The 13224-nt window shown below is 45.2% G+C and overlaps 1 protein-coding gene across 1 annotated transcript in view; it reads left to right on the forward strand.

Annotated features, from left to right (window-relative positions):
• Window positions 1–13224, forward strand: part of COL20A1 (collagen type XX alpha 1 chain) — a 126543-nt gene that overhangs the window by 10044 nt on the left and 103275 nt on the right. Inside the window, exons 3-9 of the mRNA XM_028735787.2 lie at window positions 742–852; window positions 3135–3278; window positions 4749–4910; window positions 5383–5571; window positions 9240–9395; window positions 11398–11517; window positions 12607–12771. Of these exons, the coding sequence (XP_028591620.2) occupies window positions 742–852; window positions 3135–3278; window positions 4749–4910; window positions 5383–5571; window positions 9240–9395; window positions 11398–11517; window positions 12607–12771 (1047 nt within the window). The remainder of the gene's footprint in view (window positions 1–741; window positions 853–3134; window positions 3279–4748; window positions 4911–5382; window positions 5572–9239; window positions 9396–11397; window positions 11518–12606; window positions 12772–13224) is intronic.

The raw sequence follows: 13224 nt of genomic DNA on the forward strand, positions 1-13224 counted from the left end.
AGTTAAATCTTGCCAACCCCTGGTCTAGACCATTAGATTGATTCAAAACGTTGCTTGCAGAACTTCCTTCGAAACAGAACAAAAAACAGTTGTACAATATCTTGTGCACGTCAAGCAGAGACTCAGCATTTTATAAGAATTAAAATAACTTATAATCAGAGCTGACAAACATAGCTCTCTCTCTCTCTCTCAGGCTCCATTAGCCTGCACTCCAACCCCTAAGGCTGTTGAGGTCCTGGAGAGGCATCTCCCTCTCCCAGAGCCTGAACAAAGACTAAAGGCAATTTCCTTCAAAATGGCAATTTGAAATTCATTACATTTGTACCCTGATCTAAGGTTAAACACTCACATGTTAGCTAGCAGAGAACAACAACTGTTACTTATCAACCCATCAGGGAGCTGAGAGAGCACTTAGTATACTCCAGTGGAATTTCCCCAGTTAAACAACAAAACACCTCAAGGACTAAAAGAGCACATGGAATGGGACCCAATTCCATGCAGGTGCATGCTCACTTGCACGACCTTCACCTTTAAAGGCAAGCAGCCAGCCAGCAATCTCATCCCAGGCCAAGCACACACAGACAACCCTGCATGATCTGCAACTTTTGCTCCCGGACCAAGTTCAAGGCATTACTTTCAATATATAACCTTGAGACCAGTTTCCCTGCAGAGTTACCCAGAGTATGAAAGAAAGCACCTTTCTGTCTCCAGTTTAAAAGGCGTGGATGGTTTCCTCCTCAGGCTCAAACCGGTTGAAACTGACTGTCCTCTCAGAAGACAGGTTGCAGATGAAATGGAAAGAAACGGAAGGAAATGCCAACGGATACAAAGTTCGTGTGAAGCCCATGGCAGGTACATGGTGAGGAGGTCAGGGTGCGTTTCGTCCCAGAAAGATACAGTGGTACCTTGGTTTGCAACCGTTTTGGATTACAGTCATACCTCGGGTTACAGCCGCTTCAGGTTGCGTTTTTTCGGGTTACGGACTGCTGAAACCCGGAAGTACCGGAACAGGTTACTTCCAGGTTTTGGCAGTTGCGCATGCGCAGAGGTGCCAAATCTCAACACACACATGCGCAGACACGGGTTGCAAACACTGTGGGTTGCGAATGTGCATCCTGCATTGATCACGTTCACAACCTGAGCATCCACTGTACAACCATTTTGGATTACAACCATGTCAAACCCGGAAGTGCGTGTCCCTTTTTTTGGATTATAACCCATTTTTGGGGGGATTACAACCCTTTTTGGGGGGGGGGCGAGGCCCCATTGGCGATAGCACGCCTTGGGTTACAACCTGTTTTGGTTTACAAACGAACCTCCAGAATGGATTATGGTTGTAAACCAAGGTACCACTGTACAAATCATGAACAGGGGGTGTGCATTTGTCTTTTACAACAAAGATGGTTGAGATTTACAAACAAACAAACAAACAAACTTCCTACAGCCAATCCGAAGCCATGCCAGTATCGCTGCCCGCCCAGAAGCCGTGCCAGCGTTGCGGAAGTCAGTCCCCACGTGGCGAGGCGTCTCCAGCACGAGGGGACTGACCGAGCAGGCGGCAGGGTTCGTGGGTAAGATATACAAGCCTGGGGGGGGGGCGCATCTGGCCCCCAGGCTGTAGTTTGCCAACCCCGGTATAGTCCATACACAGTTGTAGTCAATGGCGGAATGGTGTTTTCAAAGTTTTCCCCTGTCCTCTTGGATCATTACCCCTCCTGTTTTTAATTCCGACAAGTTTGGAAAATATGCAGGCTTGTCATTCCAGCCCCTTGAGCTAATAATAATCATAGGTTTGCAATATCAGATACAAACTTCCTCTGGGTACATTCCAAGACTTTCGTGGGTGCTACCGCATTCCTGATCCGTTGAGCACATTATCTGTGATGTAATTAACTCAGCTGCTTAATTGTACTTGCCTTTAGAAAAAAAGCTGCTCACAAGACAGTGAGAAGTGTTCATAGTTTATATCCGTCATTTTTGGTGTGGAATGAGAAAGCTAATGTGCTTAAGAACATAAGTAGCCTTAGGAGTGGCATGCCTCTGAGTAACATCTGCTTAGAACCACAAGTGGTTCTCAGTCCTTCTTGTGGGCTTCTTGTAGGCACCGAGTTGGACCCTGCAAGATTTCCTCTTCTATTCACACGTGCATAATCTAAGGAGGTAGGGTCTGTAGCTGTGGGATAACTCTTATTCTTTTGATGCTTTGGAATATAGGAAGGGATGACCCAAAGAAGAGTTAATTATACTGACCAGGGTTGCAAAGGTTGGTTTATACTCTTTGCCTGGGACTTCTCCCAAAGCCAACGTCCAGAGCTTCAGGACCTTTATGAAAAAGCAGACAGAAGCTTCAGCTTCTAAGGTTAAGTCTGTGTACGTACTGCAGTCTTTGAAGCTCTGCAGTTTGGGGTTTTTTAAAAGCACTTTTGTAGACATATCTGCAAGCTCTGCAGCAGGCTGAGCAGCTGTTAAATCATTGCCTTTTTGACACAAGGGGTATGTGTCTTCTGCAAGTTTCACTGTTCCCTCCCCTTTCAATACCCACTGCACGCTTGTTTTACATTTCCCCCATCCCTTGAGAGTTTATTGATATGAAGTTTGGTAACTCAGGCTCCTCAGGTTACCTTGCACTCAGCATATGCCCAGAGGCTCCCTTCCATTGTCTCATTCAGGTGACTTCATGATTACATTCCTCCTTTGTTTTTTTGGAAGGCTCTCTGTGTATGCTCCTTCCCCTTTCAACACCCAACACATTTTTGAAATAAAAAATACTCCAAGTTGACTGATCCATCTGAAGTCCAATAGAACATACTGCGCAGCATCACGACTGAACATCTCTTTTCTTTTGGCAAGACGCTCTGCGTATGCTCATCGGCTGCCTGTTCAGGCTTTTGGCTCCATGTTATACCAATTAATTCTATGGGGTTCATTGTGGTTTATTAAAGGGCAACATTCACCTCTCTTTTGCTAAAGTGCAACACTCAAAGTGGATGTGCCTCAAATCTCCCACCATAAAGAGTCAGACAATATGTTACATAGAATTGTAGAGTTTGAAGGGACCGACTCCCACAATCAAGAGTCAGGCAATATGTTCCTTGTTGAAAAAAGTTCACGGTCCTCTCTTCCGGCTGCTCCAGGTGACTCTGAGCAGGAGGTCATGCTGAAAACCAAGACCGCCAAAGCGACGGTCGGAGGGTTGAGTCCCACGAAAGAGTATACCTTGCAGATCTACATCCTCAACGGTTCTCAGGAGGCCCTCTTTGTCAAGAGGAAATTTGTGAGTAAGTGTGGCTTTCGCTCTCTTGATCTCTCGGTGCTGCGGACTGTGATGCTCAAGTCTTGGCTAGGGGGCAGTTTTAGGTCCAGAGCAGAAGCAAGGCTGACCTAGCAGCACAGGGACAGAGTGGGGATCCTTGGATCAAACAAAATAAAAAAAATGCTTCCAGTAGCACCTTAGAGACCAGCTAAGTTTGTTACTGATATGAGCTTTTGTGTGCATGCACACTTCTTCAGAACTTCTTCCTCTGCATTTTAATGTTGTACTTTAATCTTGTTTTAAAGTTGTATTTTAATCAATTGTTTTTATACCTGGTGTAAGCCGCCCTGAGCCAGGTCTTGGCTGGGGAGGGCGAGGTATAAATTATTATTATTATTATTATTATTATTATTATTATTATTATTATTATGAAGTGTGCATGCACATGAAAGCTCATACCAATAACAAACTTAGGTTAAACCACAGAGCCTAGGACTTGCCAATCAGAAGGTTGGCGGCTCAAATCCCTGCAATGGGGTGAGCTCCTGTTGCTCGGTCCCTGCTCCTGCCAACCTAGCAGTTCGAAAGCACGTCAAAGTGTAAGTAGATAAATAGGTACCACTCTGGCAGGAAGGTAAATGGCGTTTCCGTGTGCTGCTCTGGTTCGCCAGAAGTGGCTTAGTCATGCTGGCCACATGACCCAGAAGCTGTACGCCGGCTCCCTCGGCCAGTAAAGCGAGATGAGCACTGCAACCCCAGAGTCGGCTATGACTGGACCTAATGGTCAGGGGTCCCTTCACCTTTTTAAGGTGCTACTGGAAGGATTTTTAAAATTTTGTTTCGGCGACGGCAGACCAACACGGTTTCCTACCTATAACTAGAACTTGGATCAAACAGAGTCGCTACTTGAGAACTGACCAATGGAGGCAAAGCTCAGGGAGGAAAAGTGGAAGCTGTAGTGTCTGCCACCCACTGGGATTGGTAGGGTGGAAGTCAGGGAGATAAGCAGTAGATGGGACCACAACAAATGGCGGGTGGAGCCAATTAATTCTAGTTTGCCCCCATCGACCTCCCTGCTGGATTCTACAAGTGCAGCACTGGGACTGAGGAAGCTGTTAGGCAGCAGTGCCCACTTGTTGTAAACATGGAGGCAGGCAGGTGGGGGCTGACTGAGGTTGGCAAGGCGGTTCTCCATTGCCCATAATGCACCTGGCTCCACTGGGTAGAAGCAGAATCTCGGTACGAGGAATGGTCAAGAACCCCAAGCAGAGAATGTGTGAGGAGCACCTTCAAAATAGGGTGCTGTTCAGAACATGCCTGAGACCTGCTTTTGGGGGAGTATTTATCAATGGCTGGGGTTCAGCAGAAGTGGAGCCGGTGGAGGGGGAACACTGGGGAGCGCAGCTCCAGCCCTTTTGTCAGAGTGAGCCATCCCCCAAAAGAGCCAGCGAGTTTTTGTTTTCCAATATTGCCACCACCGCTTTCCCCATTGCAGTTGAGGAGCTGAAGAACCTCTCCCAAGCCAGAAGTAACAGGAGGCAACCAACAGGCGCTCCAGAAAAGGCAGAGGCACCTTTAGAGACCCCAGCAGCTGAATACACCCTGGAGACTGAAGCCACTTCACCACCCGCCCGCAGTGACACGCCAACCGTGATAAGTATGTGGAGAGGTCAAAAAGGAAAGCGGGTTTGAACGACACCTGGGCTGAAGGTTCAAGAATTGGACATTCAGCTGACATTTTGTGGGAGAGGGTGGAAGGGAGGGGAGTCACATTCTCCTAGCTTTCTTACATTTTAGGGAGGGAGGCAGGCATATCTTGGAAGGATGAGGCAAAACTCACCATTACCCTTTTTGTCCCATTGGCAGCCATTTTGTTTTCCCCTTGGATTTATTATTATTATTTTTATTGTTATTATTATTTGTGACACTATGTCATGGCACAGCATCGTTGAGAGGTATTCCTGGAAAACAAAATGCCAGCGACCAAGAGAGAGGCATTTTTCTTCCATAATGTGCCCCAACGTCCCCATAAAATCGCTTCAGAACCAGCACTGTTACAGGCACGCCTTCCAAAGATTGTCCGTTCCTGTGTGGGGTAACTCTTCTTCTTTTGATGCTTTGGGAAACAGGAAGGGAAGAGCCAGAGAAGAGGCGGCAAAAAGCTGTTTCCAAAGGGGCGAGCGAATATTTGCCAAATGCCGAGCCGACTGTGATGTCAACGGCACCAACAACCCTGAAGACGACTCTGTCAAGCCTAGCAGAATTTGAAATGGACTATCTGGCCCGAGAGAAAACATCCAGAGAAAGCGCACGGAGAGGTGAGGTTTGTTTCTTAGGCTCCTTGACATGGCTGTTTTTTCAAGTGTAACTCTACATGTCTAGAGAACATCCAGCTCTAAAAGTCCTCATATGAGCTTTTGACGTAAAATCGATGAGTAGTATGGGAGCTCAGTGGTCACTTAGTCAACCCTCTGGCAACACCAGAAATCTACTCCTACAGAATCCCTCCAAAGTCGCATCATCCTGCATTGATGTTCTCCTGTGGCCCCCCTTACTGCATCCTGGGTAGCTGCAGTTTTAGTGAGCCCTGGGGTAGCTCAGTCATTAATAATAATAATAATTTATTATTTGTACCCCGCCCATCTGGCTGGGTTTCCCCAGCCACTCTGGATGGCTTCCACAGAGACCAAAAATACACTAAAATGTCACACATTAAAAACTTCCCTGAACAGGGCTGCCTTAAGATGTCTTCTGAATGTCAGGTAGTTGTTTATCGCTTTGACATCTGATGGGAGGGCGTTCCACAGGGCGGGCGCCACTACCGAGAAGGCCCTCTGCCTGGTTCCCTGTAGCTTTGCTTCTCGCAATGAGGGAACCGCCAGAAGGCCCTCGGAGCTGGACCTCAGCGTCCGGGCAGAACGATAGGGGTGGAGACGCTCATTCAGGTATACTGGACTGAGGCCGTTTAGGGCTTTGAGGTTCAGCACCAACACTTTGAATTGTGCTCGGAAACGTACTGGGAGCCAATGTAGGTCTTTCAAGACCGGTGTTATATGGTCTTGGCTGCCGCTCCCAGTCACCAGTAGAGCACAAGGCTCTTAATCTTAGGGTTGTGGGTTTGAGCCCCACGTTGGGCGACAATTACTGAATTGCAGGGGGTTGTATATATCATTCAAAGGCAGTTTGAAGTCCCTTACAGTTCTAGGATCTATCCTTTCAGCTCTTTTAGTAAGTGCACCTGGTATTCAGGGACATGCGTTAATCCCTTATTACCTGCCATACCTGGAAGAAAATGCCAACCCGTCAACATGCAGGCTAGAGGGCGGGTTAATGCACATGGTTTGGAAGGCACAATCTGGAAAGAGACTGGATCTGATAAAGAGAAATCACCGGAATAATTTCAGCCCAAGGGGCTAAATGATAGTTAACATTGCACTAGGCAATCACGCAAGCCTTGCTGGGATAAAGAAACAAAGAGCTGGATTAGAGCAGTGACGGATTTGACCTGACAGCACACACAAAAATCACATCATGGCAGATTCCCTAAGAGGTCTTTGTTTCAGGAGGTTGCCATATTGCCCCCGGCGCACCGGTGGTCTATGCACAATGCGAGCTGGTGCTTGATTAAGAGCAATCTGTCATCATTATTTGATTCTAAATTTCTGCTCTCCATTTGGGCGTGCGGTTGCATTTCCACCTGCGACAAGCCGTTTCACGAATGTCCCAGTCAAAGCCCCATGCCTAACCCCTAACTCCTCTTCCACATACCTGAAAGGCCGTACAGGGGGATGAGGAACCTGTGGTCCTCTAGATGTTCATAGAATCATAGAGTTGGAATAGACCACAAGGGCCATCGAGTCCAACCCCCTGCCAAGCAGGAAACACCATCAGAGCACTCCTGACATATGGTTGTCAAGCCTCTGCTTAAAGACCTCCAAAGAAGGAGACTCCACCACACTCCTGGGCAGCAAATTCCACTGTCAAACAGCTCTTACTGTCAGGAAGTTCTTCCTAATGTTTAGGTGGAATCTTCTTTCTTGTAGTTTGGATCCATTGCTCCGTGTCCGCTTCTCTGGAGCAGCAGAAAACAACCTTTCTCCCTCCTCTATATGACATCCTTTTATATATTTGAGCATGGCTATCATATCACCCCTTAACCTCCTCTTCTCCAGGCTAAACATGCCCAGCTCCCTTAGCCATTCCTCATAAGGCATCGTTTCCAGGCCTTTGACCATTTTGGTTGCCCTCCTCTGGACACGTTCCAGTTTGTCAGTGTCCTTCTTGAATTGTGGTGCCCAGAACTGGACACAGTACTCCAGGTGAGGTCTGACCAGAGCAGAATACAGTGAATGTTGGTGGACTTCAGATTAGGGCTGGGCGATATCTGGTTTTCAACATCATGATGTATCGCCAGCTAAATTTCTGAATATCTGAAATAAGGATGGAGCTATGTAGAAGCATTGAGTGGCTTCACGGTTTTCCCCACATTGTGATTTTTGCATAGCACCCATCTCATGATGTACAATATATTGCCAGGTCAAAAATTATGAACTTGATATCTCAATATGGACTTCAAACTGCCTTTGGATTATATATCAATATATCGCCCAGGTCTAATTCAGATCCCACCATCCATGGATTTTGGCCACATGGGGATGGAACCAGGGCCAGATTTAGGTTTGATGAGGCCCTAAGCGACTGAAGGTAATGGGGCCCTTTATATGTCCAGCTGTCCTTTGTCAACAACAAATTGTCGCTGTTTTTTGCGCTGAATATATGCTATATGGTTATTTATGGACCTAATAGGTATCTAAAGCCATTTGCACATAACAAAATATGTATTTTATCAAAGTAATTGTTGAACTGAAATACAATTAAGAAGAAATAAATTAATAGTGAAATACAATTAAGAAGAAGTATATTAATAGTGAAATAATTATTAACCTCTAACTTAAAATGTTAGAATCTAGAATCTTCCTATAAAATGAAATAATAATAGGTGTAAATATATGATGCAAACTACTAATAATTATAAATAGCAGAATGTAGGCACCCTATATATAGAAATGAGCAAACCAGTGATATTTTAGGGAGCAGGCTAGCAGGTGGGACCCATGACTTACATCATAGGAGCCTACACAACACAAAACACTGTTGCTGTATGTAGGTTTTATTTTATTTGTTTTTTATCTTATATTTTGGAAATGTACATCCAATCCCCCCCCCTTTACATTTTTTTGGGCCCCCAAGAGAGTGGGGTCTTAAGCTATAGCTTGTTTAGGTTATACAGTGGTACCTCTGGTTAAGAACTTAATTCGTTCTGGAGGTCCGTTCTTAACCTGAAACTGTTCTTAACCTGAGGCACCACTTTAGCTAATGGGGCCTCCCACTGCCACCACTGCCGTGCGATTTCTGTTCTCATCCTGAAGCAAAGTTCTTAACCCGAGGTACTATTTCTGGGTTGGCGGAGTCTGTAACCTGAAGCGTAAATCCGGCACTGGGTGGAGTGAGTTGGACATCTAGAACCTACATGTTCCCTATTCATGCTCTACAGCAAAGGTTGGTGTGCCAGAGATCACAGCACCTCTGTAGGTTCTTCCAGAGAAGAAGAAGAGTTTGGATTTGATATCCCACTTTATCACTACCTTAAGGAGTCTCAAAGCGGCTAACATTCTCCTTTCCCTTCCTCCCCCACAACAAACACTCTGTGAGGTGAGTGGGGCTGAGAGACTTCAGAGAAGTGTGACTGGCCCAAGGTCACCCAGCAGCTGCATGTGGAGGAGCGGAGACGCGAACCCGGTTCCCCAGATTACGAGTCCACCGCTCTTAACCACTACAACACACTGGCTCTCGGTGGATAGGTTTTGGGTTGCTACTCTTCTCGTGAAGGTTAACTACACACAGAGTTGCAGGTTCTTTTCATTCTCGTATTTAAATGAAGAGCACACCTATGCACCCCCTTTCTCAACCCGCCCTCTCGCCACAGTTTCTCACTTTCATTGTGACACCTCTGCAATGACCGACATCGTCCTGCTTGTTGACGGATCCTGGAGCATCGGGAGAAACAATTTTGGGCTCATCCGAGGATTCCTGGCTGGTTTGGTCGCACCTTTCAACATCGCTCAGGACAAGATAAGAGTGGGTGAGGAGCCGCTGTGTGTGGGGAATGTTTTCATAGCGGGACAGTTAGGACCAGAGGTGCCAGCTTGCGAGGGTGATGGGGGACGTCATGCTTGTGAGCATCTCACCTCCCTTCCTGTGCCAGGCAGAAGCTTCCTGGGCTTTGGGAAGGAGGCATCAAGGAAACATTTAGGGTTCTCACCTAGTTCCCCTAGTCCACTGACCGCACACCACTGGTGAGGAGCTTTTACTCTGCCAAGTATCCCAGTTCAGAGACAATGCAAAACATTGCATCCTTTTTCTTTGGGAATCAGGGCTACCTAATGGTTAGCTGACCCAAAGCCTTCTTTATCTTTCTCGTTTCCTAATAATAATAATAATAATAATAATAATAATAATAAATGTTATTGCAGAAAATATGGTCATATTCAAATACAGAACATAGCCACAAAATTAAAAGTTACCGTATTTTTAGCCCCATAGGGCGCACCGGCCCAGAGGCGCACCTAGTTTTTTGGGGGGGAAATAAAGGGGGGGAATTATTTCCCCTCCCCCCAGGTGCGGGGCTGGGGCGGGGGAAGCCCGAGCTTCCCCCGACCCCAGCCCCCAGAACAGGCTGCTATCCGCAAGCCGTGGGAGAGCTGTGCGAAGTCGTTCAGCTCTCCCACGGCTTGTGGATAGCTTCCTGAAGCCTGGAGAGCGAGAAGGGTTGGTGCGCACCGACCCCTCTCGCTCTCCAGGCTTCAGCGAAAGCCTGCATTTGCCCCATAGGACGCACACACATTTCCCCTTCATTTTTGGAGGGGAAAAAGTGCGTCCTATAGGGCGAAAAATACGGTAGATAAAATATTGGTAATACAAGCCATAGGAGGGAAACCTGTCCATTTCAATGTCTCATTTTTCCAGCTTTAGATTCACTTCCTACATTTTTGCACCTGTTTGCTTTTTAAAGTTTTAATTCTCAGCATTTCAGTGCATATTCCTCCTGGTACATATGTTTTGGCAAGCAACTCTCCCAATATAATGTATTTTTGTATGCTATTTTCACTAATAAATGTATTTTTGTACACTTTTTTGTGGGGGAGGTTTGGAAACCTCTATCACAAAATTTTGAGAGGTGCAAATTTTGAAGGATGGAATTTTGGTTGACTGAAGTTCAAATTAGATAGGTTCACATTGAAATGCAAAACTGAACCAAATTCCTTCCTTGTTCCTAAGTCACAGGGTGTTAAAAATACATAGAAATATCAAAGGGGAGGGAAAAGGACAAAAAATGAAGGCCTACAGATTTATAGTGCAATCTGATGCATGTCAACTTAAAGTAAGACCCATTGAGCTCAACAGGGCTTTTGAGAAGACATTTGAGGATGCACTGATACAAAACATCTAGCAGCTGAAATATAAAATTGAACAGCAACTTCTAGATACAGAGAACTTGTTACAATGTCTTATTGGAAACGAACTTGCAAACAGCTACTCTAGCTGATTTTAATTTTAAAAATTGTTTTAAATAGTTGTTTCTATCTGTTTTTACCAATAATTTTATTGTTTTATTATTTTTGTAAACCACATTGAGGGTTTTTGTCTGTTTTTTTTAAAAAAAACAATTAGGGAGTATATAAAATTTTATGAAATAAATGAATACAATAATAGTGTTCTGTGCAAAAATATAATTAACTGAGAGTTCAGCCTGCTCATCTAACTACAGTTATTAGAATTCTATGAATGCAGACATGGCATTTGTTCATATAGCAGTTTTGGACCCAACAAAAAATAGAGATGGAGACACTTCAGTTTATACTAGGCTTTAAACCTGAGAAACTTCACATACTTTTGCTTGTTCCTCTCTGTAATACCTCTATGATAGGGGTCCATGTTGCTCCTGTCTTGCAAATGATGAGCTAGAAGTCACAGATGGGAGCCTCCCAAGGCTACCTGGAGAAACCACAGAATCCTGTCTCCACTGCGCCCCCTGCAGGCTTGTTCTCTGACCACTTCCTGTTGGCTTCCTTGTTCCCTTCCAGCCTTATCCCAGTACAGCAGTGACCCGCGTACAGAATGGGACCTGAATACATACTCCACCCGGGATGAGGTGTTGGAGGCCCTGAGGAGCTTGCAGTATAAAGGAGGCAACACATTCACAGGTAAATCTCGCTGCCTCTCTGGGTCAGGTGGAGCGGCGGTTAGGCATCGCAAGAAAAAGAAAAGAGGATTTGCATCACACCCTCCCCACCCTAAAAAAGGATTTCCATAATATTTGCATATTGCACTGTGTGTGTATTGACACAGATTTGGAAATAATTCACTGGGGAACAATTTTTTGTTTTCATTTCCTGTTGCATGAGATTTTCCAACTGTTCTTATATGTTCTTTCAATGCTGAGTTCAAATGTTTACACATTTTTGTCTACTTGAAGAAGCTACGGTCTGATCTGAAAAATATTTAGGTTGCAAAACTATAAAAATAAAGAGTTTGCGAAACAATAATTATCATCTGGTTAGGATAGATCAACGTGTCAGTGTCCACTTATCCCCAGTGTAAATATGACATATTGGCAAAAGTCAGAAATTGAAAGACAACTATAGCACGTACATGAAAATCGATTTCAGATTTGAAATCAGCATTGAAAGAACATATAAGAACAGTTGAAAAATCTCATGCAACAGGAAATGGAAAAAAAATAATTGTTCCCCAGTATACTGTATATCCCAAGGGAATACATTTTTTTGCATACCTCCAGCTATACATAGATATACATGCCATTTTTCAATGCTATACATGTCATGTTCAGTGCTATCTAAGTCACTTAGATTTATAGTTATTGTACTACTTTGGCTACGTGTTTAATAAAATATTGAATTCTTGCATTGTGAAAAAGAAAGATTATGGTGAAAAGTGAAAAACATGAATTGCAAAAAAAACTAGAGCTTGCAGAACAAAACCAACTTCAGATATGAAATCAGGACGTCAAAATTAGGTTGGAACAACTGCAGGTGTCAATGCAACAAAAAAAAAAGTATTATTGTAACATAAGCAGAAATACAGTACATTGCGCCATAGTGGGCAAGATGTCACCCACAGCTCCATGATAAGATGGAGAGGACATGAAGGGAGAAATTGAGCATTGCTCAGTAGGGCACTTCCAGTTCTTGCTTGCCTCCTCTAAGCTTTTGTTTAACCATGTCAGTCCCCCCAACCCAAGCCTTCTGCCTTTCATATTTTCTTTTTCCAAGGACTGGCGCTGACGCATGTCCTGGAACAGAACCTGAGGCCTGAAGCTGGTGCGCGGCCAGAAGCCCCCAAGCTGATCATTCTCTTGACTGATGGCAAATCTCAGGATGATGCCAGTCCGTCCGCCCAGACCTTGAAGGATATGGGAATAGAGATATTTGCTGTTGGTGAGTTCATGTCTCCGTGGGCTTCTGATTTGTTTTATTACAAGTGTTGGTGCTGACCTTGAAAGCCCTAAATGGCCTCAGCCCAGTATAATTGAAGGGGCGTGGACTGGTGACTGGGAGTGACCACCAAGACCACATAACACTAGTCCTGGAAGACCTACATTGGCTCCCAGTACATTTCCGAGCACAATTCAAAGTGTTGGTGCTGAACTTTAAAGCCCTCAATGGCCTCAGCCCAGTATACCTGAAGGAGCGTCTTCACCCCCATCATTCAGCCTGGACACTGAGGTCCAGCTCCGAGGGCCTTCTAGTGGTTCCCTCCCTGCGAGATGGGAGGTTACAGGGAACCAGGCAGAGGGCCTTCTCGGTAGTGGCACCTGTCCTGTGGAACGCTGTCCCATCAGATGCCAAGGAAATAAATAACTATCTGACTTTTAGAAGACATCTGAAGAA

Source organism: Podarcis muralis, chromosome 5, assembly GCF_964188315.1.
Source record: "Podarcis muralis chromosome 5, rPodMur119.hap1.1, whole genome shotgun sequence".
Taxonomy (NCBI): domain Eukaryota; kingdom Metazoa; phylum Chordata; class Lepidosauria; order Squamata; family Lacertidae; genus Podarcis; species Podarcis muralis.